Consider the following 15811-nt stretch of genomic DNA (forward strand, 5'->3'; position numbering starts at 1 on the left):
CTAATTTCTATTCTTTATGTATAAGAAAAACAAACTTCCAAAGTTTCGAGAAACATCGAGTGGAAAAAGATCTTATTTGATATTTTACGTTGTCGATCCTGGACTGTAATAATGAGTTTACTTGTGAAATTATTAGAGAAGGTATAAGTTTGAGATCTATAAATAAGCTGGTATGCCTTTAATGGAATTTTATTTTTCTGAAATATAGTCTTCAAAACAATAATTTTCAATAATGAGTTAATAATGACACGTTGATTATGTTATACAGGGTGTTTCATTGGGAAACGGAAATACTTCACAGGTGCATAGGTGGCACCAAGGCGGTTCTGGCGATACCGCATTTATTGGGTCTTAAAGTCTTCGTAGCTGAGATACAGGGTGTTTAATGAATTTTGCCCGTTTCTCTCTGAGGCCATATCAAACGAACCACCAGGCATATTTCCTTCATATTTGGAAAATATGTTCCTAATTGAGAGCCTAAACATATCATGTAATGACCGCCTTGAAAATCCAGGTCCGGGTTAACAAAAAATTATGAATCGTTTGAATCCTCGAAACAACACCCTCTGTACATCGAAATTTCGAAAATCTGTTTTAATATTCGAAAACACCACTGAAAACTAAACTGAGACGTGTACGCAGTTTTACTGCACAAATTTTCAATGTAAAAGTGAAGTTTTTAAGAACTTGGATACCTACCTGAAAGTGGTTTGAAGTGACTTTTAACAATGAATTATCAAAAATATTGAATCCATAATTATTTCAACATTCCTTTGTAATTCATTTTCACATTGGTTTTTTCCTTTTTAAAGCTGTATACCATTTCAGTTTTTATTTTTGAGTTACTCTCTCGTCGTTTCTCATTACTGCACAAATTTTCAACGTAAACGTGAAGTTTTTAAGAATTTGTTTTGCTGGAAGTGGTTTAAAGTTACTTTTAGTGATAAATCTGTAAGTTAGCTATTGAGAGCAATCAGTAAAATAGAAGAGGCTAGCCAGAAAATGAAAAACAATCCAAATGTGATCCGGAAAGTTCAGATCAAAATGGAGGACATTTCGAGCCGTTTTTTAAGAAACTGGAATATTATACAGCTATAAAAATAAAAACCAATGAATAATGAATTACAAAGTAATGTTGAAATAATTATGGATTCAATATTTTTGATAATTCATTGTTATGAGTAACTTCAAACCACTTTCAGGTATCCAAGTTCTTAAAAACTTCACTTCTAGGTACTTTGAAAATTTGTGCAGTAAAATTGTCTGCGCGGAAATTTGAAGTACACGTCTCATTTTAGTTTTTAGTGATGTTTCCGAATATTAAAACAGATTTTCAAAATTCCGATGTACAGGGTGTTGTTTCGAGGATTCAAACTATTCATAATGTTTTGTTAACGCGGACCTCGATTTTCAAGGCGGTTATTGCATGATACGTTTGGGCTCTCAATTAGGAACATATTTGCCAAATAAGAAGAAAATATACCGGGTGGTTCGTTTGATATGGCCTCAGAAAGAAACGGGTAAAATTCATAAAACACCATGTATCTCAGCTACGAAGACAGTAAGACCCAATAAATGGGGTATCTCCAGAACCGCCTTGGTGCCACCTGTACACCTGTGAAGTATTTCCGTTTCCCAATGAAACACTCTGTAGCTAACAAAAATGTAAAATCAATAAAGTAGATTTTTTTTCTATTTGGAACATAAAAGAATTATAGAATTACACTATTGGAAGATAGGGAGAACCAATGATGAACTTTCATCCCGGTGTAAAGTATGATCGTGCTTTTGGCTTTTAAGACTTCGAAACAGTAATTTCAAAGGATGTTAAGTTTCGATATATTTCACACAGTGGCTACTGATTTAATTACAAACCGTTGCTGATGTCGGAAGCTGTAAGAACAATGATCTAAGTATCTCATTTCAGGTCCTTAATGGCACTCTTTGAACTGAACATTATGGCATACTCTGAGGCGGTTTCTGAGACTTCATACGATTCATAATTTTTAATTATTAACCCGGACCTGGATTTTAAAGGCGGTTATTGCATGATACGTTTGGGCTCCCAATTAGGAACATATTTACCAAATATGAAGAAAATATACCGGGCGGTTCGTTTGATATGGCCTCAGAAAGAAACGGGCAAAATTTATAAAACACCCTGTATCTTGGCTACGAAGACAGTAAGACCCAATAAACGGGAGTATCTCCAGAACCGCCTTGGTGCCACCTATGCACCTGTGAAGTATTTCCGTGTACAAAATTTCCTGTTGATACTAGAACCATAGAATATTCTAGCAAAACTGCTGGGTTGAATTTGTAATGTAAAATAATAACTTGAATATTCATGCTTAATTTAATGGGGATCGTAAACAAAGAATCTCCCTTCTAGAAAAACTAACCGACAATATGTACCGTTCTGTAGTCTTAAAAAAAAAATGTTACCACCCGTCAATTTCTCTTTTTTCAAATGAAGACTTTAAAGCTCGAACCCACGTTTTTTGAGCCGACAACTTCATACATTTCGTGGATTATCTTATGAAAGGAAAAAGCATTGTTCGCATAAGCAAGTACGTTCATAACTACGAATAAGACCCGGGCATCCATCTCATTTGCATGCAGAATCCATAAAAAGAACTCGTGTTATGAAAATTTCCATAATCGGTCTAGTAACATAAACTTTTCATCTTCTCTTCGCAGGATTAATGTTCTTTTCATGTTCCGGCCGTTACGTTTCAGTTTGTCCCACAAAAGTAATGATGTTCTGCATCACAGAAAGGCGTTATTAACTCTTCACCTGTGTGTAGTGCGATCTTATGCGTATAAATCGAATTTTTACTTAATAAAGGATTTTTCAATAAAAGTATGAGAGGGTAGAGATAAGGAGAATAATCTCTTACAGTCGAACTGTTGAGAAAGTGTCCAACGGAATAGTTATTTATAATACAAGTGCAGAAGGCATTGATATTCATCAACGAGTTTTTGAATGAACGAGTATTATACATTATTTTCTCTAATGCATTGCATTTTTATTGAAATTAATGAAATATTTCCATAATTATCATTTAGTTATTTTTGCATTGAAAAATGTTGGTTGGCAGAACTGATTTCTTTAAGGCAATTTGATGAATTGACAGATAAAGCCGTGGCGAAAAGTTCGGAGTACCAACATATAATAATGAAATATAAGCATGAAAACTGTACGTTTCTGATATATTCTCGCACGATTTTGTTCCACAAGATGTGGAAGAATGAACGGAATAACCACAGAATTAGAGAAAAATATTTTTCATATTTGGTATTTTTAAAGCCATGTGGTAGATAAGGTAAATTTTGCGTGTACACGAAATTGAATGACCCGCTATCTGGTCAGCTGTGATTTTTGAATCTGTGCGAGATGCTTTTAGTGAGCATCAAATTTGGGACACCCTTATCCTGTTCAGTTGTGTGGTCTTCAACAGCACATAAATGAAAGAATCAAAATAAAAACAAAGTAATATTCACTAAACTATTTTATTGTCCCAAATACGATGCTCAATGAAAGCATCTCGAGAACAATGAGACTTAGAGAAAAAGTCATCAAGGACTCCCGATCTCTTTTTTCGAAATAATAAGATATCAGAAGGCAGATCGTAGATATCTTGATTCGTTTTGGAATTACAAGGCGTTTCTGAAAAATTACTCTTTCAAATATTCAAATAACACTACGCCAGGTAGCAAAATGAGAGCTGTTGGGACAAGTTAGCGATGTGAAGAATCAAAACCGCGTGTGCGCTTCAAAAACAACTGAGAATATTACTGCTGTAACCCGTAGTGAAACGAAAATCCAGATTTGTTGATTTTCGGAATTAGGCATTACAACAACGACATTACACCATATTTTGCATAAAGACTTAGGGCTTTTAATGTTCAGTTAACACAAGAATTAAAGCCGATGACATTCTAACATCGCTGAGTGAGTGTTTGAAAGAAGTGAATCCCAATTGGCCACCGAGATTTTGTGATTTAATATCTTTAGACTTTTTTCTTTGGGGCCACATGAAAGATAAGGTCTATGCTCCACAATCGATTCAAGACCTTGAAGATTGAATTTGTGAAGTTATCGAGGACATACAGCTGCAAATGTGTGAATTGGTCATGAAAATTTGCATGAAAACAAGGGCGTAGATATTTTTTTTCTTGGAGGGGGGTAATCGAAAATCCATTTTTTTTGGACAACATTCACTCATATCTATAATATGAGAAAGAAAGGTTTGATTGTTCATATTATTCGATTAAATTGGAGGTACGAAGAAAAATGAAAAAATCCTTGAATAATTTTCAGAATAGAATGGCCTATACATCCGCTCGCAAATGTTTTGTTTTCGAGATACAGGGTTTTTATTGTAGTTCTAATTTTTTTCTTTATTGATCTTCTCTACAGATTGGGTAAATAAGTACCAAAACTTATAATTGATTATTTATTTATTACAACTCACTGGATCTGGATTGTTTGACAAGAACCGACAAGAAACCATAAAATGCAGTACTGGACTGCAATTTTTTCTTATATTTTTCTAAACAATCAGTGGTTCACCAAGAAAAAAAAAGTTCTGGCGGTGAAATGCTAGCACATTTCCAGAAAAAATATCACCGTGTAGATTTGCATTCAAAATCAGCATATCACATGATGAAAACTTTAAATTGGAATATCTATACCAAATTTAAGTCAAATATCTTGTGAAGGGAAGGTGCTTTGAGAAAAAACTTGAACTTTAACATTTGTATCTCGAAAACAAATCGTTTCCGGACCCATGTTAGAGGACTTTATTTGATTGATCCGAGTTTCTGTCATTTTCGTTTGTACCTCCAATTTAGGAATTACCCCCATTATCCCTTCCCTATTTCTACGTACTTGCACGAAAAAGATATAGTTCAGCAACCGTAGTCGAGGCGGCCATTTGGTAGATTTGGTTTTTCATCGTTAATGGCATTCCTTCCTTTTTACAATGAAATAAACTTTCATTGATTCCTCTCAATGAACTAGTTTTTTCATTTATCATATGCAAGAACATGGGTAAATTCAACAACTTTACAATTGTTATACTTATATCGGTTTAGACAATTTTAAATACATAGATATAGGTAATGAATGATCTGAAAGTAAAGAATTAATGAAAATGAGTGAGAATCTACTGTGATTGAAGGTGAGATTAATTTAATAAATTTTGGATATTTCTCTACTAATACATTGCTTTCATTCAATTGAAATATGAATTCAATTCTTCTTGGTCTCAAAATTGCATAAAATCATAATTGGTGAATGTTGTTACAGACGAATTTATGGGAAATATTGAGCTTTTATAGAGATCTACATGAATTTTTGGTCTAAAAAACTCAATTTGGATTGGAGTAGGTATTTTGAGTAGATATACCCAAACCGTCTTCTTAAGAGCGTTAAAATAACTAAATATTGCTATATTCAAAAGAGCCATATCATAATTATTAATTAATTTTAACTTACATCTGATAAAAACTCGATGTTCTTGGAGACATCTAGTTCTAATCAGTTCCTGCGAAACACTTTTAATTCACCACGAGCATGCATTTGTCAGAATATCATCTGACGAAATACGATTATCAATTACATGTGAATCTAGTCAATATTTTCTCGTCTACTTTCTCAGCCTATTTGGAATAAACTGTCGGAAGGTTTCGAATTGAATGAATGAGAAGTTGATGATATCCAGTTTAATCCGTATATTGGGGAAAACACTATTATTTATTGAGTTGGTTGGAATCGTTCAGTGTTATTTATTTTTGTGCTTGTAGGTATCAAATAATGCTACCTAGGGGATCATTGTTGATAAACCTTGAGGGAATTTTTGGATCTTTATAATAAAAAAAAAGTATATTGTCCAACAAGTGGGGATAGTCCAACTTTTCTCGCGAGTGTGGAAGTTTGTGGCACGAGCCTGAAAGGCGAGTGTCCAGATTGGACTACCTATACATCCGAGCCAGCCGTGGCGGTCATATGCCAGAAATCATATTTAAAATGTAATGCCACAAGATTATCTTGCGGATAAATAAATTCATGTCAATCGAATAATCCATCGTTGTTTTAATGCAATTTAAAGTTCTATAGCTCTGAAAAAAAACACCCTTTATAATGATCAAAAGAAGAAAAACGATTTCATTGAAGGGAGTTATGTCACTCATAGAATCCCTCATTTCTAATGGCAAAAAATTGTGACAGTCGATTTTCACAACCTCTGTTGAAGCGAATTTTTCACCAGTAAAAAATTGTTCACCATGTAGATGAACAGACAGTACAGTTCCGAGTTAACAGTTGTGCCACTGCTACTAACAGTTTGTTGATATTTCCCTGCCAATCCTACCAAACACATAGCAAAACCTTCCTGACCTAAAAATCCTAGCTTGAAGAATATTATACTCAAAAACGACAAATTAATCAATAAAATGGAAGTCTATATTGAAAATTTAATGCGAAATGGGATTAACATAACTAAAACTTCGAGATCTTCGAGCCCTGTAATGATCAAGTCCTCAACCGCAAAAACTAACCATAGAAACATCATTTTATCTTCTCAAAAACATACAGAATTCTTCACAAATCTCCGCTATAGTTTTCAATTTCAATAATACGCTCTATTGGTGTGACGTCACACACCGCCATTTTTGGTTTTCCTGTCAGTGTTCGGAATCCAAACAAATAAATTGTCATTCGAATTAGTACGGTGTCGTTGAAGGAATTGGCTTATTTTCATAAATAAGAGTATTTGAGGAACGATTTCAGTATTAATTGATAGACAGAAGGAACGAGGTTAATACCAGTAAGTTTGAATCCTGTATCATTCCCCAGATTTTGTGAAAAGCCGTGTTTATTAGTTGAACTTCAAGTTCGAACTTACTGGCATTAATCTCGTGCCTTCTGTATATCAAGTAATAGTAAAATCGTTCCTTAAATAATCTTATTTATCAAAATAAGCAAATTTCTTCAACGACAACGTACTAATTTGAATGACAATTTGTTTGTTTGGATTCCGAACACTGACAGGAGAACTAAAATGGCGGTGTGTGACGTCATCACTAATAGAGCGTATTGTCGAAGTACATTAATGTACATGTTAACACTTTGTTAACAAACTTTTGTACAACTTTTTTATGCAATAAGTAGTTCTAATAAATAAAAGTATCACTATGAAATAGAATTTTCTTTGTCATCTCGCATATTATTTTACCTAAGAAGAAACAATAAACCTCTATGTAAAACTCCAAACTGAGTTAAATATATCCCCTAAAGCGATTTTCTTTGGGTATAATCCACCCTTATAAACGTCAGAATATAACTCCCATAGAACTCTCTCATTGAAACATAGTAGGTAACTGCACAGAGCCAGTGATAAATCAAAGTCACCAGTCCATAAACAAGGGATGAAACCCTCTTCAACGCCGCCTTATCCAGAATCCAGAAACCGCTAACCGTAAATCCAAATTTCATAACGAGATTTACACGTATGCTCTCTCTCAGTGTTGCCACCTACACAACACCTTTTTCCAGTTAATTGCCCCCGTAATATTTCACTTCCATATATGGATTTATGGGGGTGTCCTCGCAACTTCCAGATATGGCACAATTTAAATCGCGTTAGGGAATTACAAGATGCATTGTTGCCATTTTGTCATTATTACTTTTTATTTATATATATGTTGAGCTCATTGAATCTTTCTGGGAGAAGACATTTCTGAGACTTCTGAAAATTTCAGTGTTCGTTTTGGAATGTAAAGAATCCAGAATAAGGCTGTATGTCCTCGATTACTTCACGAATTCCATCTTTGAGGTCTTGAATCGGGTGTAGAGCATTATTATTATTATTTGAACTGGGGTCGTTGTAGCTCGGTAAGCCTTCCTGGAACTGCGACCATGTAGATCTTTTGTTCTCTACCCTACTCATTCATGGAAACCCAAGGAGGTCGTCAATGACGTTGATAAAACTGAAAACCTCCTTAGGGGCCTTGGACTTTACCTCTCAGGTATCTAGGACCGGCTTCCCCATATGAATGGTTCTTAGGCCAGCCAGCTCTGGAAACTTGCATACCATGTGTTCAGCTGTTTCTGCTTCTGATCCACATAGCCTAAAAATCTCATCTGCTGGCTTTCCAATACGATACAAATGATGTTTGTACCGACAGTGCCCCGTCATCAGTCCCACCATTACCCGAAGCTTGGCTCGGTACAGCTTTAAGAGCTTTCTTGCGTAGGTAGGTGAAATCATCACGAATTTCTTGGCCTGAGTAAGTCCAGGAGTGTTTGTTCAGTGGATTATCCTGTTATTCAACTCCCATTGCTGGACCGCTGCCTTCTATTGGTCTTTTCCTAGCCCATAGAAAGGCTCAGGTCCTGCAGGTGTCAACCTTGATCCACTTTTTGCAAGTTCATCGGCTTTTTCGTTTCTTTCAATACCACAGTGCCCTGGTACCCATTCACCCAGTCACTTTATTGCCTCTGGCCAGTTGCCTCATGGTGTTACGGCACTCCCAGGTCAACCTTATATTGGCCTTTTCCTAGCCCACAGAAAGGCTCAGGTCCAGCAGGTGTTAACCTTGATGCACTTTTTGCAAGTTCATCGGCTTTTTCATTTTCTTCAACACCACAGTGCCGTGGTGCCCATAGTAGAGTCAGTTTATTGCCTCTGGCCAGTTGCCTTATGGTGTTACGGCACTCCCTGGCTGTACGATTCCAGGGATCTCAGCGTGGTCTGGCCGTCCGTGATGGTGTAGACATGCGCCTCCTTGTGGTTCATTTTAAGACACTCCTGAGCGCATACGTAAACAGTATCTCGACATAGACACTCGGATTACTTGGCGTAGAGCATTGTTATAGACATAAGAGAATAACATCACGGCATGTAGACAATTTTCCGGAAAAAGGAACTCCTCGAGCGAGACTCGAACCCGCAACTTCGGAATCACTAATCCAGTGCTCCATAAACTGAGCTACCGAGGAAGTTGAAAGTTACAACCCGCATACGAGGAACCGCTTCTCCCAGAATCAAATGTTAGTAGTATTGTATACCTTTCAAACTATATAGTCCGCGAGGTTTTGAGAAGTAAATGATGGAAGGGAAACTCATTCAGTGTCAGTGATCATCAAGATTCTATTTTACCTTTTCCCTAATGTCGTTGGCATATTGCGACTTCCGGTTTCTGAAACTTCCGACCAATTGAACAAATAAAGCCAAAGATAAAGACGAAATAATTGTTTTAACGTCTGTGAATTAATATAAGAAAATAACATCACGGCATGCAGACAATTTTTCAATTCCTGAAAAATTGTCTGCATGAAACTTTATATTGATAAACCCTATACATATATGTATGTACACGCAAAATCTAAATCTAACGAAAAACATCCCCTTTTATTAAAATTTTAATCAATTTGGCGCAAAGCGTTTCGTCTTCGGTAAGTTACGAATGAGCAACGAATTTTTCCTCAAAGGAAATAGAAGTAATTTCGACGTCATTGCTGTGAAAATCGTTTCCGGTAGAACGTATCTGAATGCATTGGTACTCCTGGGAGCGAAAAGCGCGATTGTTTTGTTGGGGTTATGTTGGCGTCACAAACTCGTTGAAAGTTATTGGAATCGTTGTGATGTGGTCTCTATGAGGGCGTAATAGAAAGTTTGTACAGAGAGATATAAAGAATGTTGGTTTCAATTGGTGACGATTCCCATTGGATCGAATAATTTGATTTTGATTGTGAGAATTGTCTGAAATTAAACTAGTAATGGCTGAAATCTAAAACAAGGTACGTATATTTCCTGAAGTCTCGATAATTATTGAAAATCTTTCAGAAAATTCTCTCTGTTTCTTTCTCTAGATATACTCAGATCGGTTGGCGCTTCATCGGCGACCAACAACACACGACGAATCGACAAACCACCGCGTCTTTGAAGAGACGGATAAATATTAAACGTTGGTAAAATGCCGAAATTGGATATTTTTATTTTTAAAACAATCTACAACAATATACGTCTCAATGAAATAGAACCACCCCTGGATACTGTATCGTATCATTATCATCAACGTGTCAATTCAGAGTTATTAAACCTATCTCCAACCTACACCCCAATCACTGGAATAATTATCTGTCGAATTAATCTGCCGTATATACGGCCAGGTTTCGTTTTCAAGAAAATCCGACTAGTTTTCCGGCCCATTTCCCGCTCACAGGAGGAAATTGTTTTCCGACTCGTTCGTTTTGCTCCTTGCGTAATTGCTTTATTCAATTATTTATTCATTTACAATTTATGAGGAATTCTGGCTAATGGCTGTTTTAACTCGAGCAATTTGATCTATTGTCGTTTCAGTATACGTAGCTAGATGAACGGGATTAGGTGTTTTGTTAATTGGAAGCAGCCTAATTACCGAGATGAGAATGAGCTTTTTTTTTTGGCATTTCGCGATGGCGTTTGGACGATTAAGAATGGAAGAATTTAGTTACACAATTTTCTCGCTTGGGATTAACATAACATCGTTAGTTATATTAGGATTTCCATCCATTTAAATAGATTCGTAATTCCAAAGCAATCATATTCAAGGGCGTAGAAATGGGGGGAGGGGGGTACTCAAGGGCGTAGGAATGGGGGGTACTGGAGGTAATTACCCCCCAAAATTTGCAAAATATAAAATTTTAGAAATCTCGCAAGTACGAAAAACGAAAATTTCTCCATAAAATTAACCAACAACAATCATTTTACTTTCCTTTGAATCAACACGTCAGTAGAAAATTGAACCCCTTTACGGTTAATGAGTTTATTATCGCTTTCAAGATGGGTTCTTTTATTGCACTACGAGCTCGTCTTTGTCCGGGGTTTATTATTTTCCTTTATCTACCCGCTTGCTCGACATCGCCCTTTATTTGCCATCTGTGATTTTTGCATTCGTCATCGGTATACACTTACCTGTTGCTTTAGGTTTTTTGTATCTTCTCGTCACAAAACTTCAATATGTAGTTATCAAAGAACTGAACTGAGTAATTCGCATGGAAAAAATGTCTGGACTGTGTTGTAGGTTCAATTTATTGTGTTTCATTCAAATTGCAATTTATTTGTGAAAACATCAGTTTTGAATTGACTATAACTATAAGGTGTTCCTAAATTGAGGTTACAAATGAAAATGACAGATTTTTAGGATCATTTAAAGAAAAAAAGTCCTATAACAGAGGAGTCCGCAAACGCTTTGTTTTTGAGATTCGGGTGTTGAAGTTCAAGTTTTTCTCTCATAGCACTTTCCCTTCACAAGATATTTAACTTGAATTGACATAGATATTCCAATTTAAAGTATGATGTGATATCCTAATTTCAAATGCAAATCTACAGGGTGAATTTTTTCTGGAAGAGTGCCCGCTTCTTTCCTCAGGAATTATTTTTTTGTGAATCACTAGTAGTTTAGAAAAGGAAACTCTAGTTCAGTACTACAATTTTTGGTTTGTTGTAGTTTTGTCGTATCTGCAATCGATTTCGAGAAAAAAATCCAAACAGTTCTCTATAGTAATTCTCAGGAAAATCCAAATTATTATAAAGATCCAGAGATAAATAAATCAATTATAAGTTTTGGTACACATTTACTAACCCTGTAGCGAAGATTAATAAAGATTCGATAAAGTTGTTAAACATCACGAAAAAGTAGGACTACAAGAAACACCCTGTATCTCGAAAACGATGCGTTTGCGGGCCATTTTATTTTTTAAATTATCCAAGGAATCTCTCATTTTCTTTCGTAACTCCAATTTACGAACACCACGTATAGATAAGAATAATGGAATTGGTATTAAAAAATATATATTTCGAGTAATTTGGTTCAAATTTCATTATCAAACCTTCTATTTTCACATTACAGATATGAGTAAACTTTGTCGTCAAAACATTTTTTTTCGATTACCCCCCCAAGAAAAAAAAAAGATCCACGCCCTTGATCATATTCCTTAAGAAGAGATGCAAACTTTACTCTTAAGTATTATGTTTTCACAGTATATCAAAAAATATCAAACGATATTTTGATTGGTTGAAGATATCGAAACAATCGATTATTGAATCATTTCAGATCTTGTGATTTGGCTTCCCTTACATTTGGATGAAATTCAAACATATTTATTTTCTCCCTATTGGTCACGTGACATGAGGCTAATTCTTTCGATGTCTAATGTTTGAGTCGATGCTCTCAAGAGTGCATCTTTGTATTAACAGATCAACATGAAATTTTTCACAAAGCTTGTAATTGTGAATTATTTTATATTCGAACTCGATCGAAACTACAGTTTTGAAATTAATAGGCAAATAAAATTTCGAACAGCAATATTTACGGAACCCCTAGTATGGATTATGCAAATTACGAACTTGACCGCGCCATTCTGTAGCTGAACCTACCCTGAAAATTTTATATTTTTTGAATTTGACCACGATTCCTTCATCAGTGTATCCAACTTTGATAACATTCCCGCTCAAAATTCGAAAACTACAGACATTATTAGGAAATGATAGAGCGATCTGTTCTGGAAAAGAGTGCTAAAAAATATTCTGCCCATAGTGCCAATGTGTGTGGAACTAAGTTTCCACTTAATTAACTTCTACTAAATCAGTCCTCAACGGTATAATTATTATTAATTAACCATTTCTCACCCAGAGCCAATTTGCCTTCCAGATATATGAGGTGGATGCGATAAATAATCTCCTAAACCCCTTCTTTCATCCAAAAACCCAACATCATGCTTGATGAGGCATCCTTTTGAAGCATATTTAATTGTTATGCTGTAATTAAGGTGCTTCATCCAATTAGTTCCACCAAAATTTCAAACTACCGGAAGGGCTTAAATTCGATTGAAGTGAACACGGTAAATGCCACTTGGAAGCTCCAAAAAGAGAGATATACCTAGTTAATTGTCTTTTGTGTTAGATATACACAAGTTGAGAACACACTTCTCTAATTGGTTTATGTATAATTTGTTGAAATAGAAAAAGACCAATCTGATTTCATATACCTTGATGTATGATTACATAAATTATTGATGTCATGATTTTAAACTGACTAGTGCGAAATCTAACATATACTTGAAATTTTGATTTTTAGAATGCTTTACAAATTGAATACAAAATTGTAGTTTCTAATTAATATATTTACAACAATAAATTATAGATATCACAAGTCAAATTAGGGAAAACATTGAAATTCTTATAAAGATACATCAACAAATATTTAAATACCATCAAGTAAAAAAACTAAATGGAATATTGAAGAATGGTAGGCCCTTTCTTACATTTTACTTTTGGTCCTTGTATCAAATTTCACCAATTTGAGGTATGGTCCGTATTTTTCCGTCATACAAATCCCTTTTAAATATTTCATATAATCTGCTTCGTCAACATTTTTTTTTTTGGCGAAGCAGTATTTTGAAATATAAAGTTTATTCATTCATAAATAAAAAAGCAGTGCATCATTTGCGTGAAATAATAAGCACTAAATTGAAGTAAAATAAATATTTGATTCAAGTAGTTTTTCTTCAGAACTAGCTTTTTTGCTTTCAAAGGAAATTTTTGACGAATATTGTATAGTTCAAATGGTAATCAAACTCACCAGAATAAAAGTATGGTTGCTCTGGTGACAGATGGTAACCAGAAATTCACTGATTTTTCAGGAATTATAGAAATATGGTCGGTCCGTCCCAGTTACTACCGGACCATACCCTTAGTTCTGTAAGTCTCAATTTCCAAACAATTATTAGAAATTTCACTAAATTTAGATGTTTAAATGGAAGTTTTCTCTCTAGAATAACATCAAGAATTGGTTACGTTCTAACTTTAACTGATTGAAATCTTAACATACACACTGGTGACTACAAGAAAACAATGGCTTAGAAAACGTATTCCATTCATTTACACTCACTGAAAAGTCTGATAATTCTCCCCAGCAAAAATGATTGAATTAATTAGAAAAAACTGCATTTTCCAAAGTAGTTTCATTTTTTCCATCCTCTTTATGTTTGGCCCTACTATGTTTAAGGAGGCCTGCCCTTAGAGAGAAAGAGTCACCACAAATTTCACAAATATAAGGCTTTTCTCCACTGTGCGTTCTCATGTGAACTTGTAGATGAGTGGACTGGTTGAATTGTCTATGGCATATTTCACATTCGTGTGTTTTAATGCCAAAGTGAATTCTCATATGTCTAGTTGCCCCATTAGAAAACGGAAAGTTTTTACCACAAATGTTGCAAAGGAAAGGGGTCTTTTTAGATTTTTGTCCTGGAGGTGCATAATGGGCTTTCATATGCCGCTTCAAAGAAGACATTCGAGTGAATGATTTATCACAATTTGTACAACTATAACTTTTCTCTCCAATGTGCGATGCCATATGATGCTTGAGTTTATATGTTGTTCTGAATGCTTTTCCACAAATTTCACAAGATATATTTTTTTCATGAACTTGAGACATATGATAATCATATTCAGATTTTTTCCCAAAATTTATAGAACAACGCTCACATGAAAGTTCCAGCTCATTCTTTTTATTTTCACTTTCCATTTGAGATATCAGAAACACTGCATTTTGTAATTCATTTGTTATAAATTCATTGTCGTTTGAGAGAGATAATTCGTCCTCTGAATAGTCAGGCTCATCTTTGATTTCGTCCAATTCTAAGAAAATAAATGAAATGTATAAATTAGCTTAAGAATTTGGAAGGATTAGTAGTCTAACCTTGATTGTTGTCCTCAGCTCTTCCTGAGATATATTTCAGTGATCTCAAAGAATGCAACGCCGTTTTTCTGAATTTGAAGGATAAGTTTAAAGTAGTTATACAAGGCCGGCATATTTTAGGAACATTCTCAGAGTCTACTTCCTGAAATTGATTTATCATATGTACATCATTGATTTTGAGATACTTTAAGATGTTATTTACCAGACTGGGACAAACACAAGCCTTCAATTTCTCTAGAAAACTCCTACCATCATAATCCAGGTCTGTTATTTTGATGGCAGCAAAACATTTCTTCGTACAAGTTGAGCATACTTCATCTTCGATTGTAACGGTAGTTTCTTTGATTGTTTCATACAAATTTTGGAATTCATTCATTTTTCGGATTTCAAACTTGGATTGTTTACTTTTAGCAGTATGAATAATTCTGACAGATTGAGGTTGGAAAACACATAGAAAATGTATCACGGTATCTTACTGAACGTATTGATCGGTATGTAATGCCACGGTATATTATGCGCAAACGTACATAGAGCAGTTAGCAACGTTTATGCACAGACTCTAGAGTCTAGACTCTACAAGACTATACCACAGACTAAGTAATCTGTGACTATACTTTCATTTGGGAACTCTCTCGCTCTCGTAAAGGCGAAGCGATCTAGTATATGAATACTAGTTGGTTGGCCTAAATTGTTTTATTCTGAACAAAGATGGTCATAGCTATGTATAAACCATAGACATACAAAGTAGAACATTTCATTCGATTTCCATGATATATAACCCTACCTATTTGAACTTTTGTTGTTGTTTCTGTATTATTCAATTGTTGTTCCAATCCAGTAAATTTTGTCGACTTTCTTTGATCGGCATGGATACAAAATACACAATGAAAGGTTATGGGAAGGTTGACTCAAAGCTCTTAGCAAAATTGACGTATGTGATGTTAACTATCTTCGATTTAAAAACGCCCTTTGAAACAGTAAATCGTCTGGACAAAAATCAGAGGAAGAAGCGCAGGCATTGGGATATACGAACCTAGAATGAGGATCTCTAAAGCCCTGG

General features: G+C 34.9%; 2 protein-coding genes across 6 annotated transcripts in view; both read right to left on the reverse strand.

The window, feature by feature from the left end:
- LOC123677358 overlaps window positions 1–15811 on the reverse strand; it is a 104528-nt gene that overhangs the window by 18204 nt on the left and 70513 nt on the right. Inside the window, exon 1 of one of the 5 annotated variants that reach the window (XM_045613825.1) lies at window positions 5504–5687. The exons of 3 other annotated variants lie outside the window; for them this stretch is intronic. The gene's annotated coding sequence lies outside the window, so the exon portion shown is untranslated. Of the gene's footprint in view, window positions 1–5503; window positions 5701–15811 lie in introns of those variants that run through there. One more of the 5 variants, XM_045613829.1, reaches the window with a different exon arrangement.
- Window positions 13157–15220, reverse strand: LOC123677353 (zinc finger protein 613-like). Its single transcript, XM_045613816.1, has 3 exons — window positions 14954–15220; window positions 14752–14893; window positions 13157–14690 (listed from the first exon to the last, which is right to left on the reverse strand). Exons 1-3 carry the CDS (start codon window positions 15125–15127, stop codon window positions 13981–13983), a joined length of 1026 nt encoding a protein of 341 aa, XP_045469772.1. The 5' UTR covers window positions 15128–15220; the 3' UTR covers window positions 13157–13980.

The sequence above is a fragment of the Harmonia axyridis genome, chromosome 4 (genome assembly GCF_914767665.1).
Source record: "Harmonia axyridis chromosome 4, icHarAxyr1.1, whole genome shotgun sequence".
Lineage (NCBI taxonomy): Eukaryota > Metazoa > Arthropoda > Insecta > Coleoptera > Coccinellidae > Harmonia > Harmonia axyridis.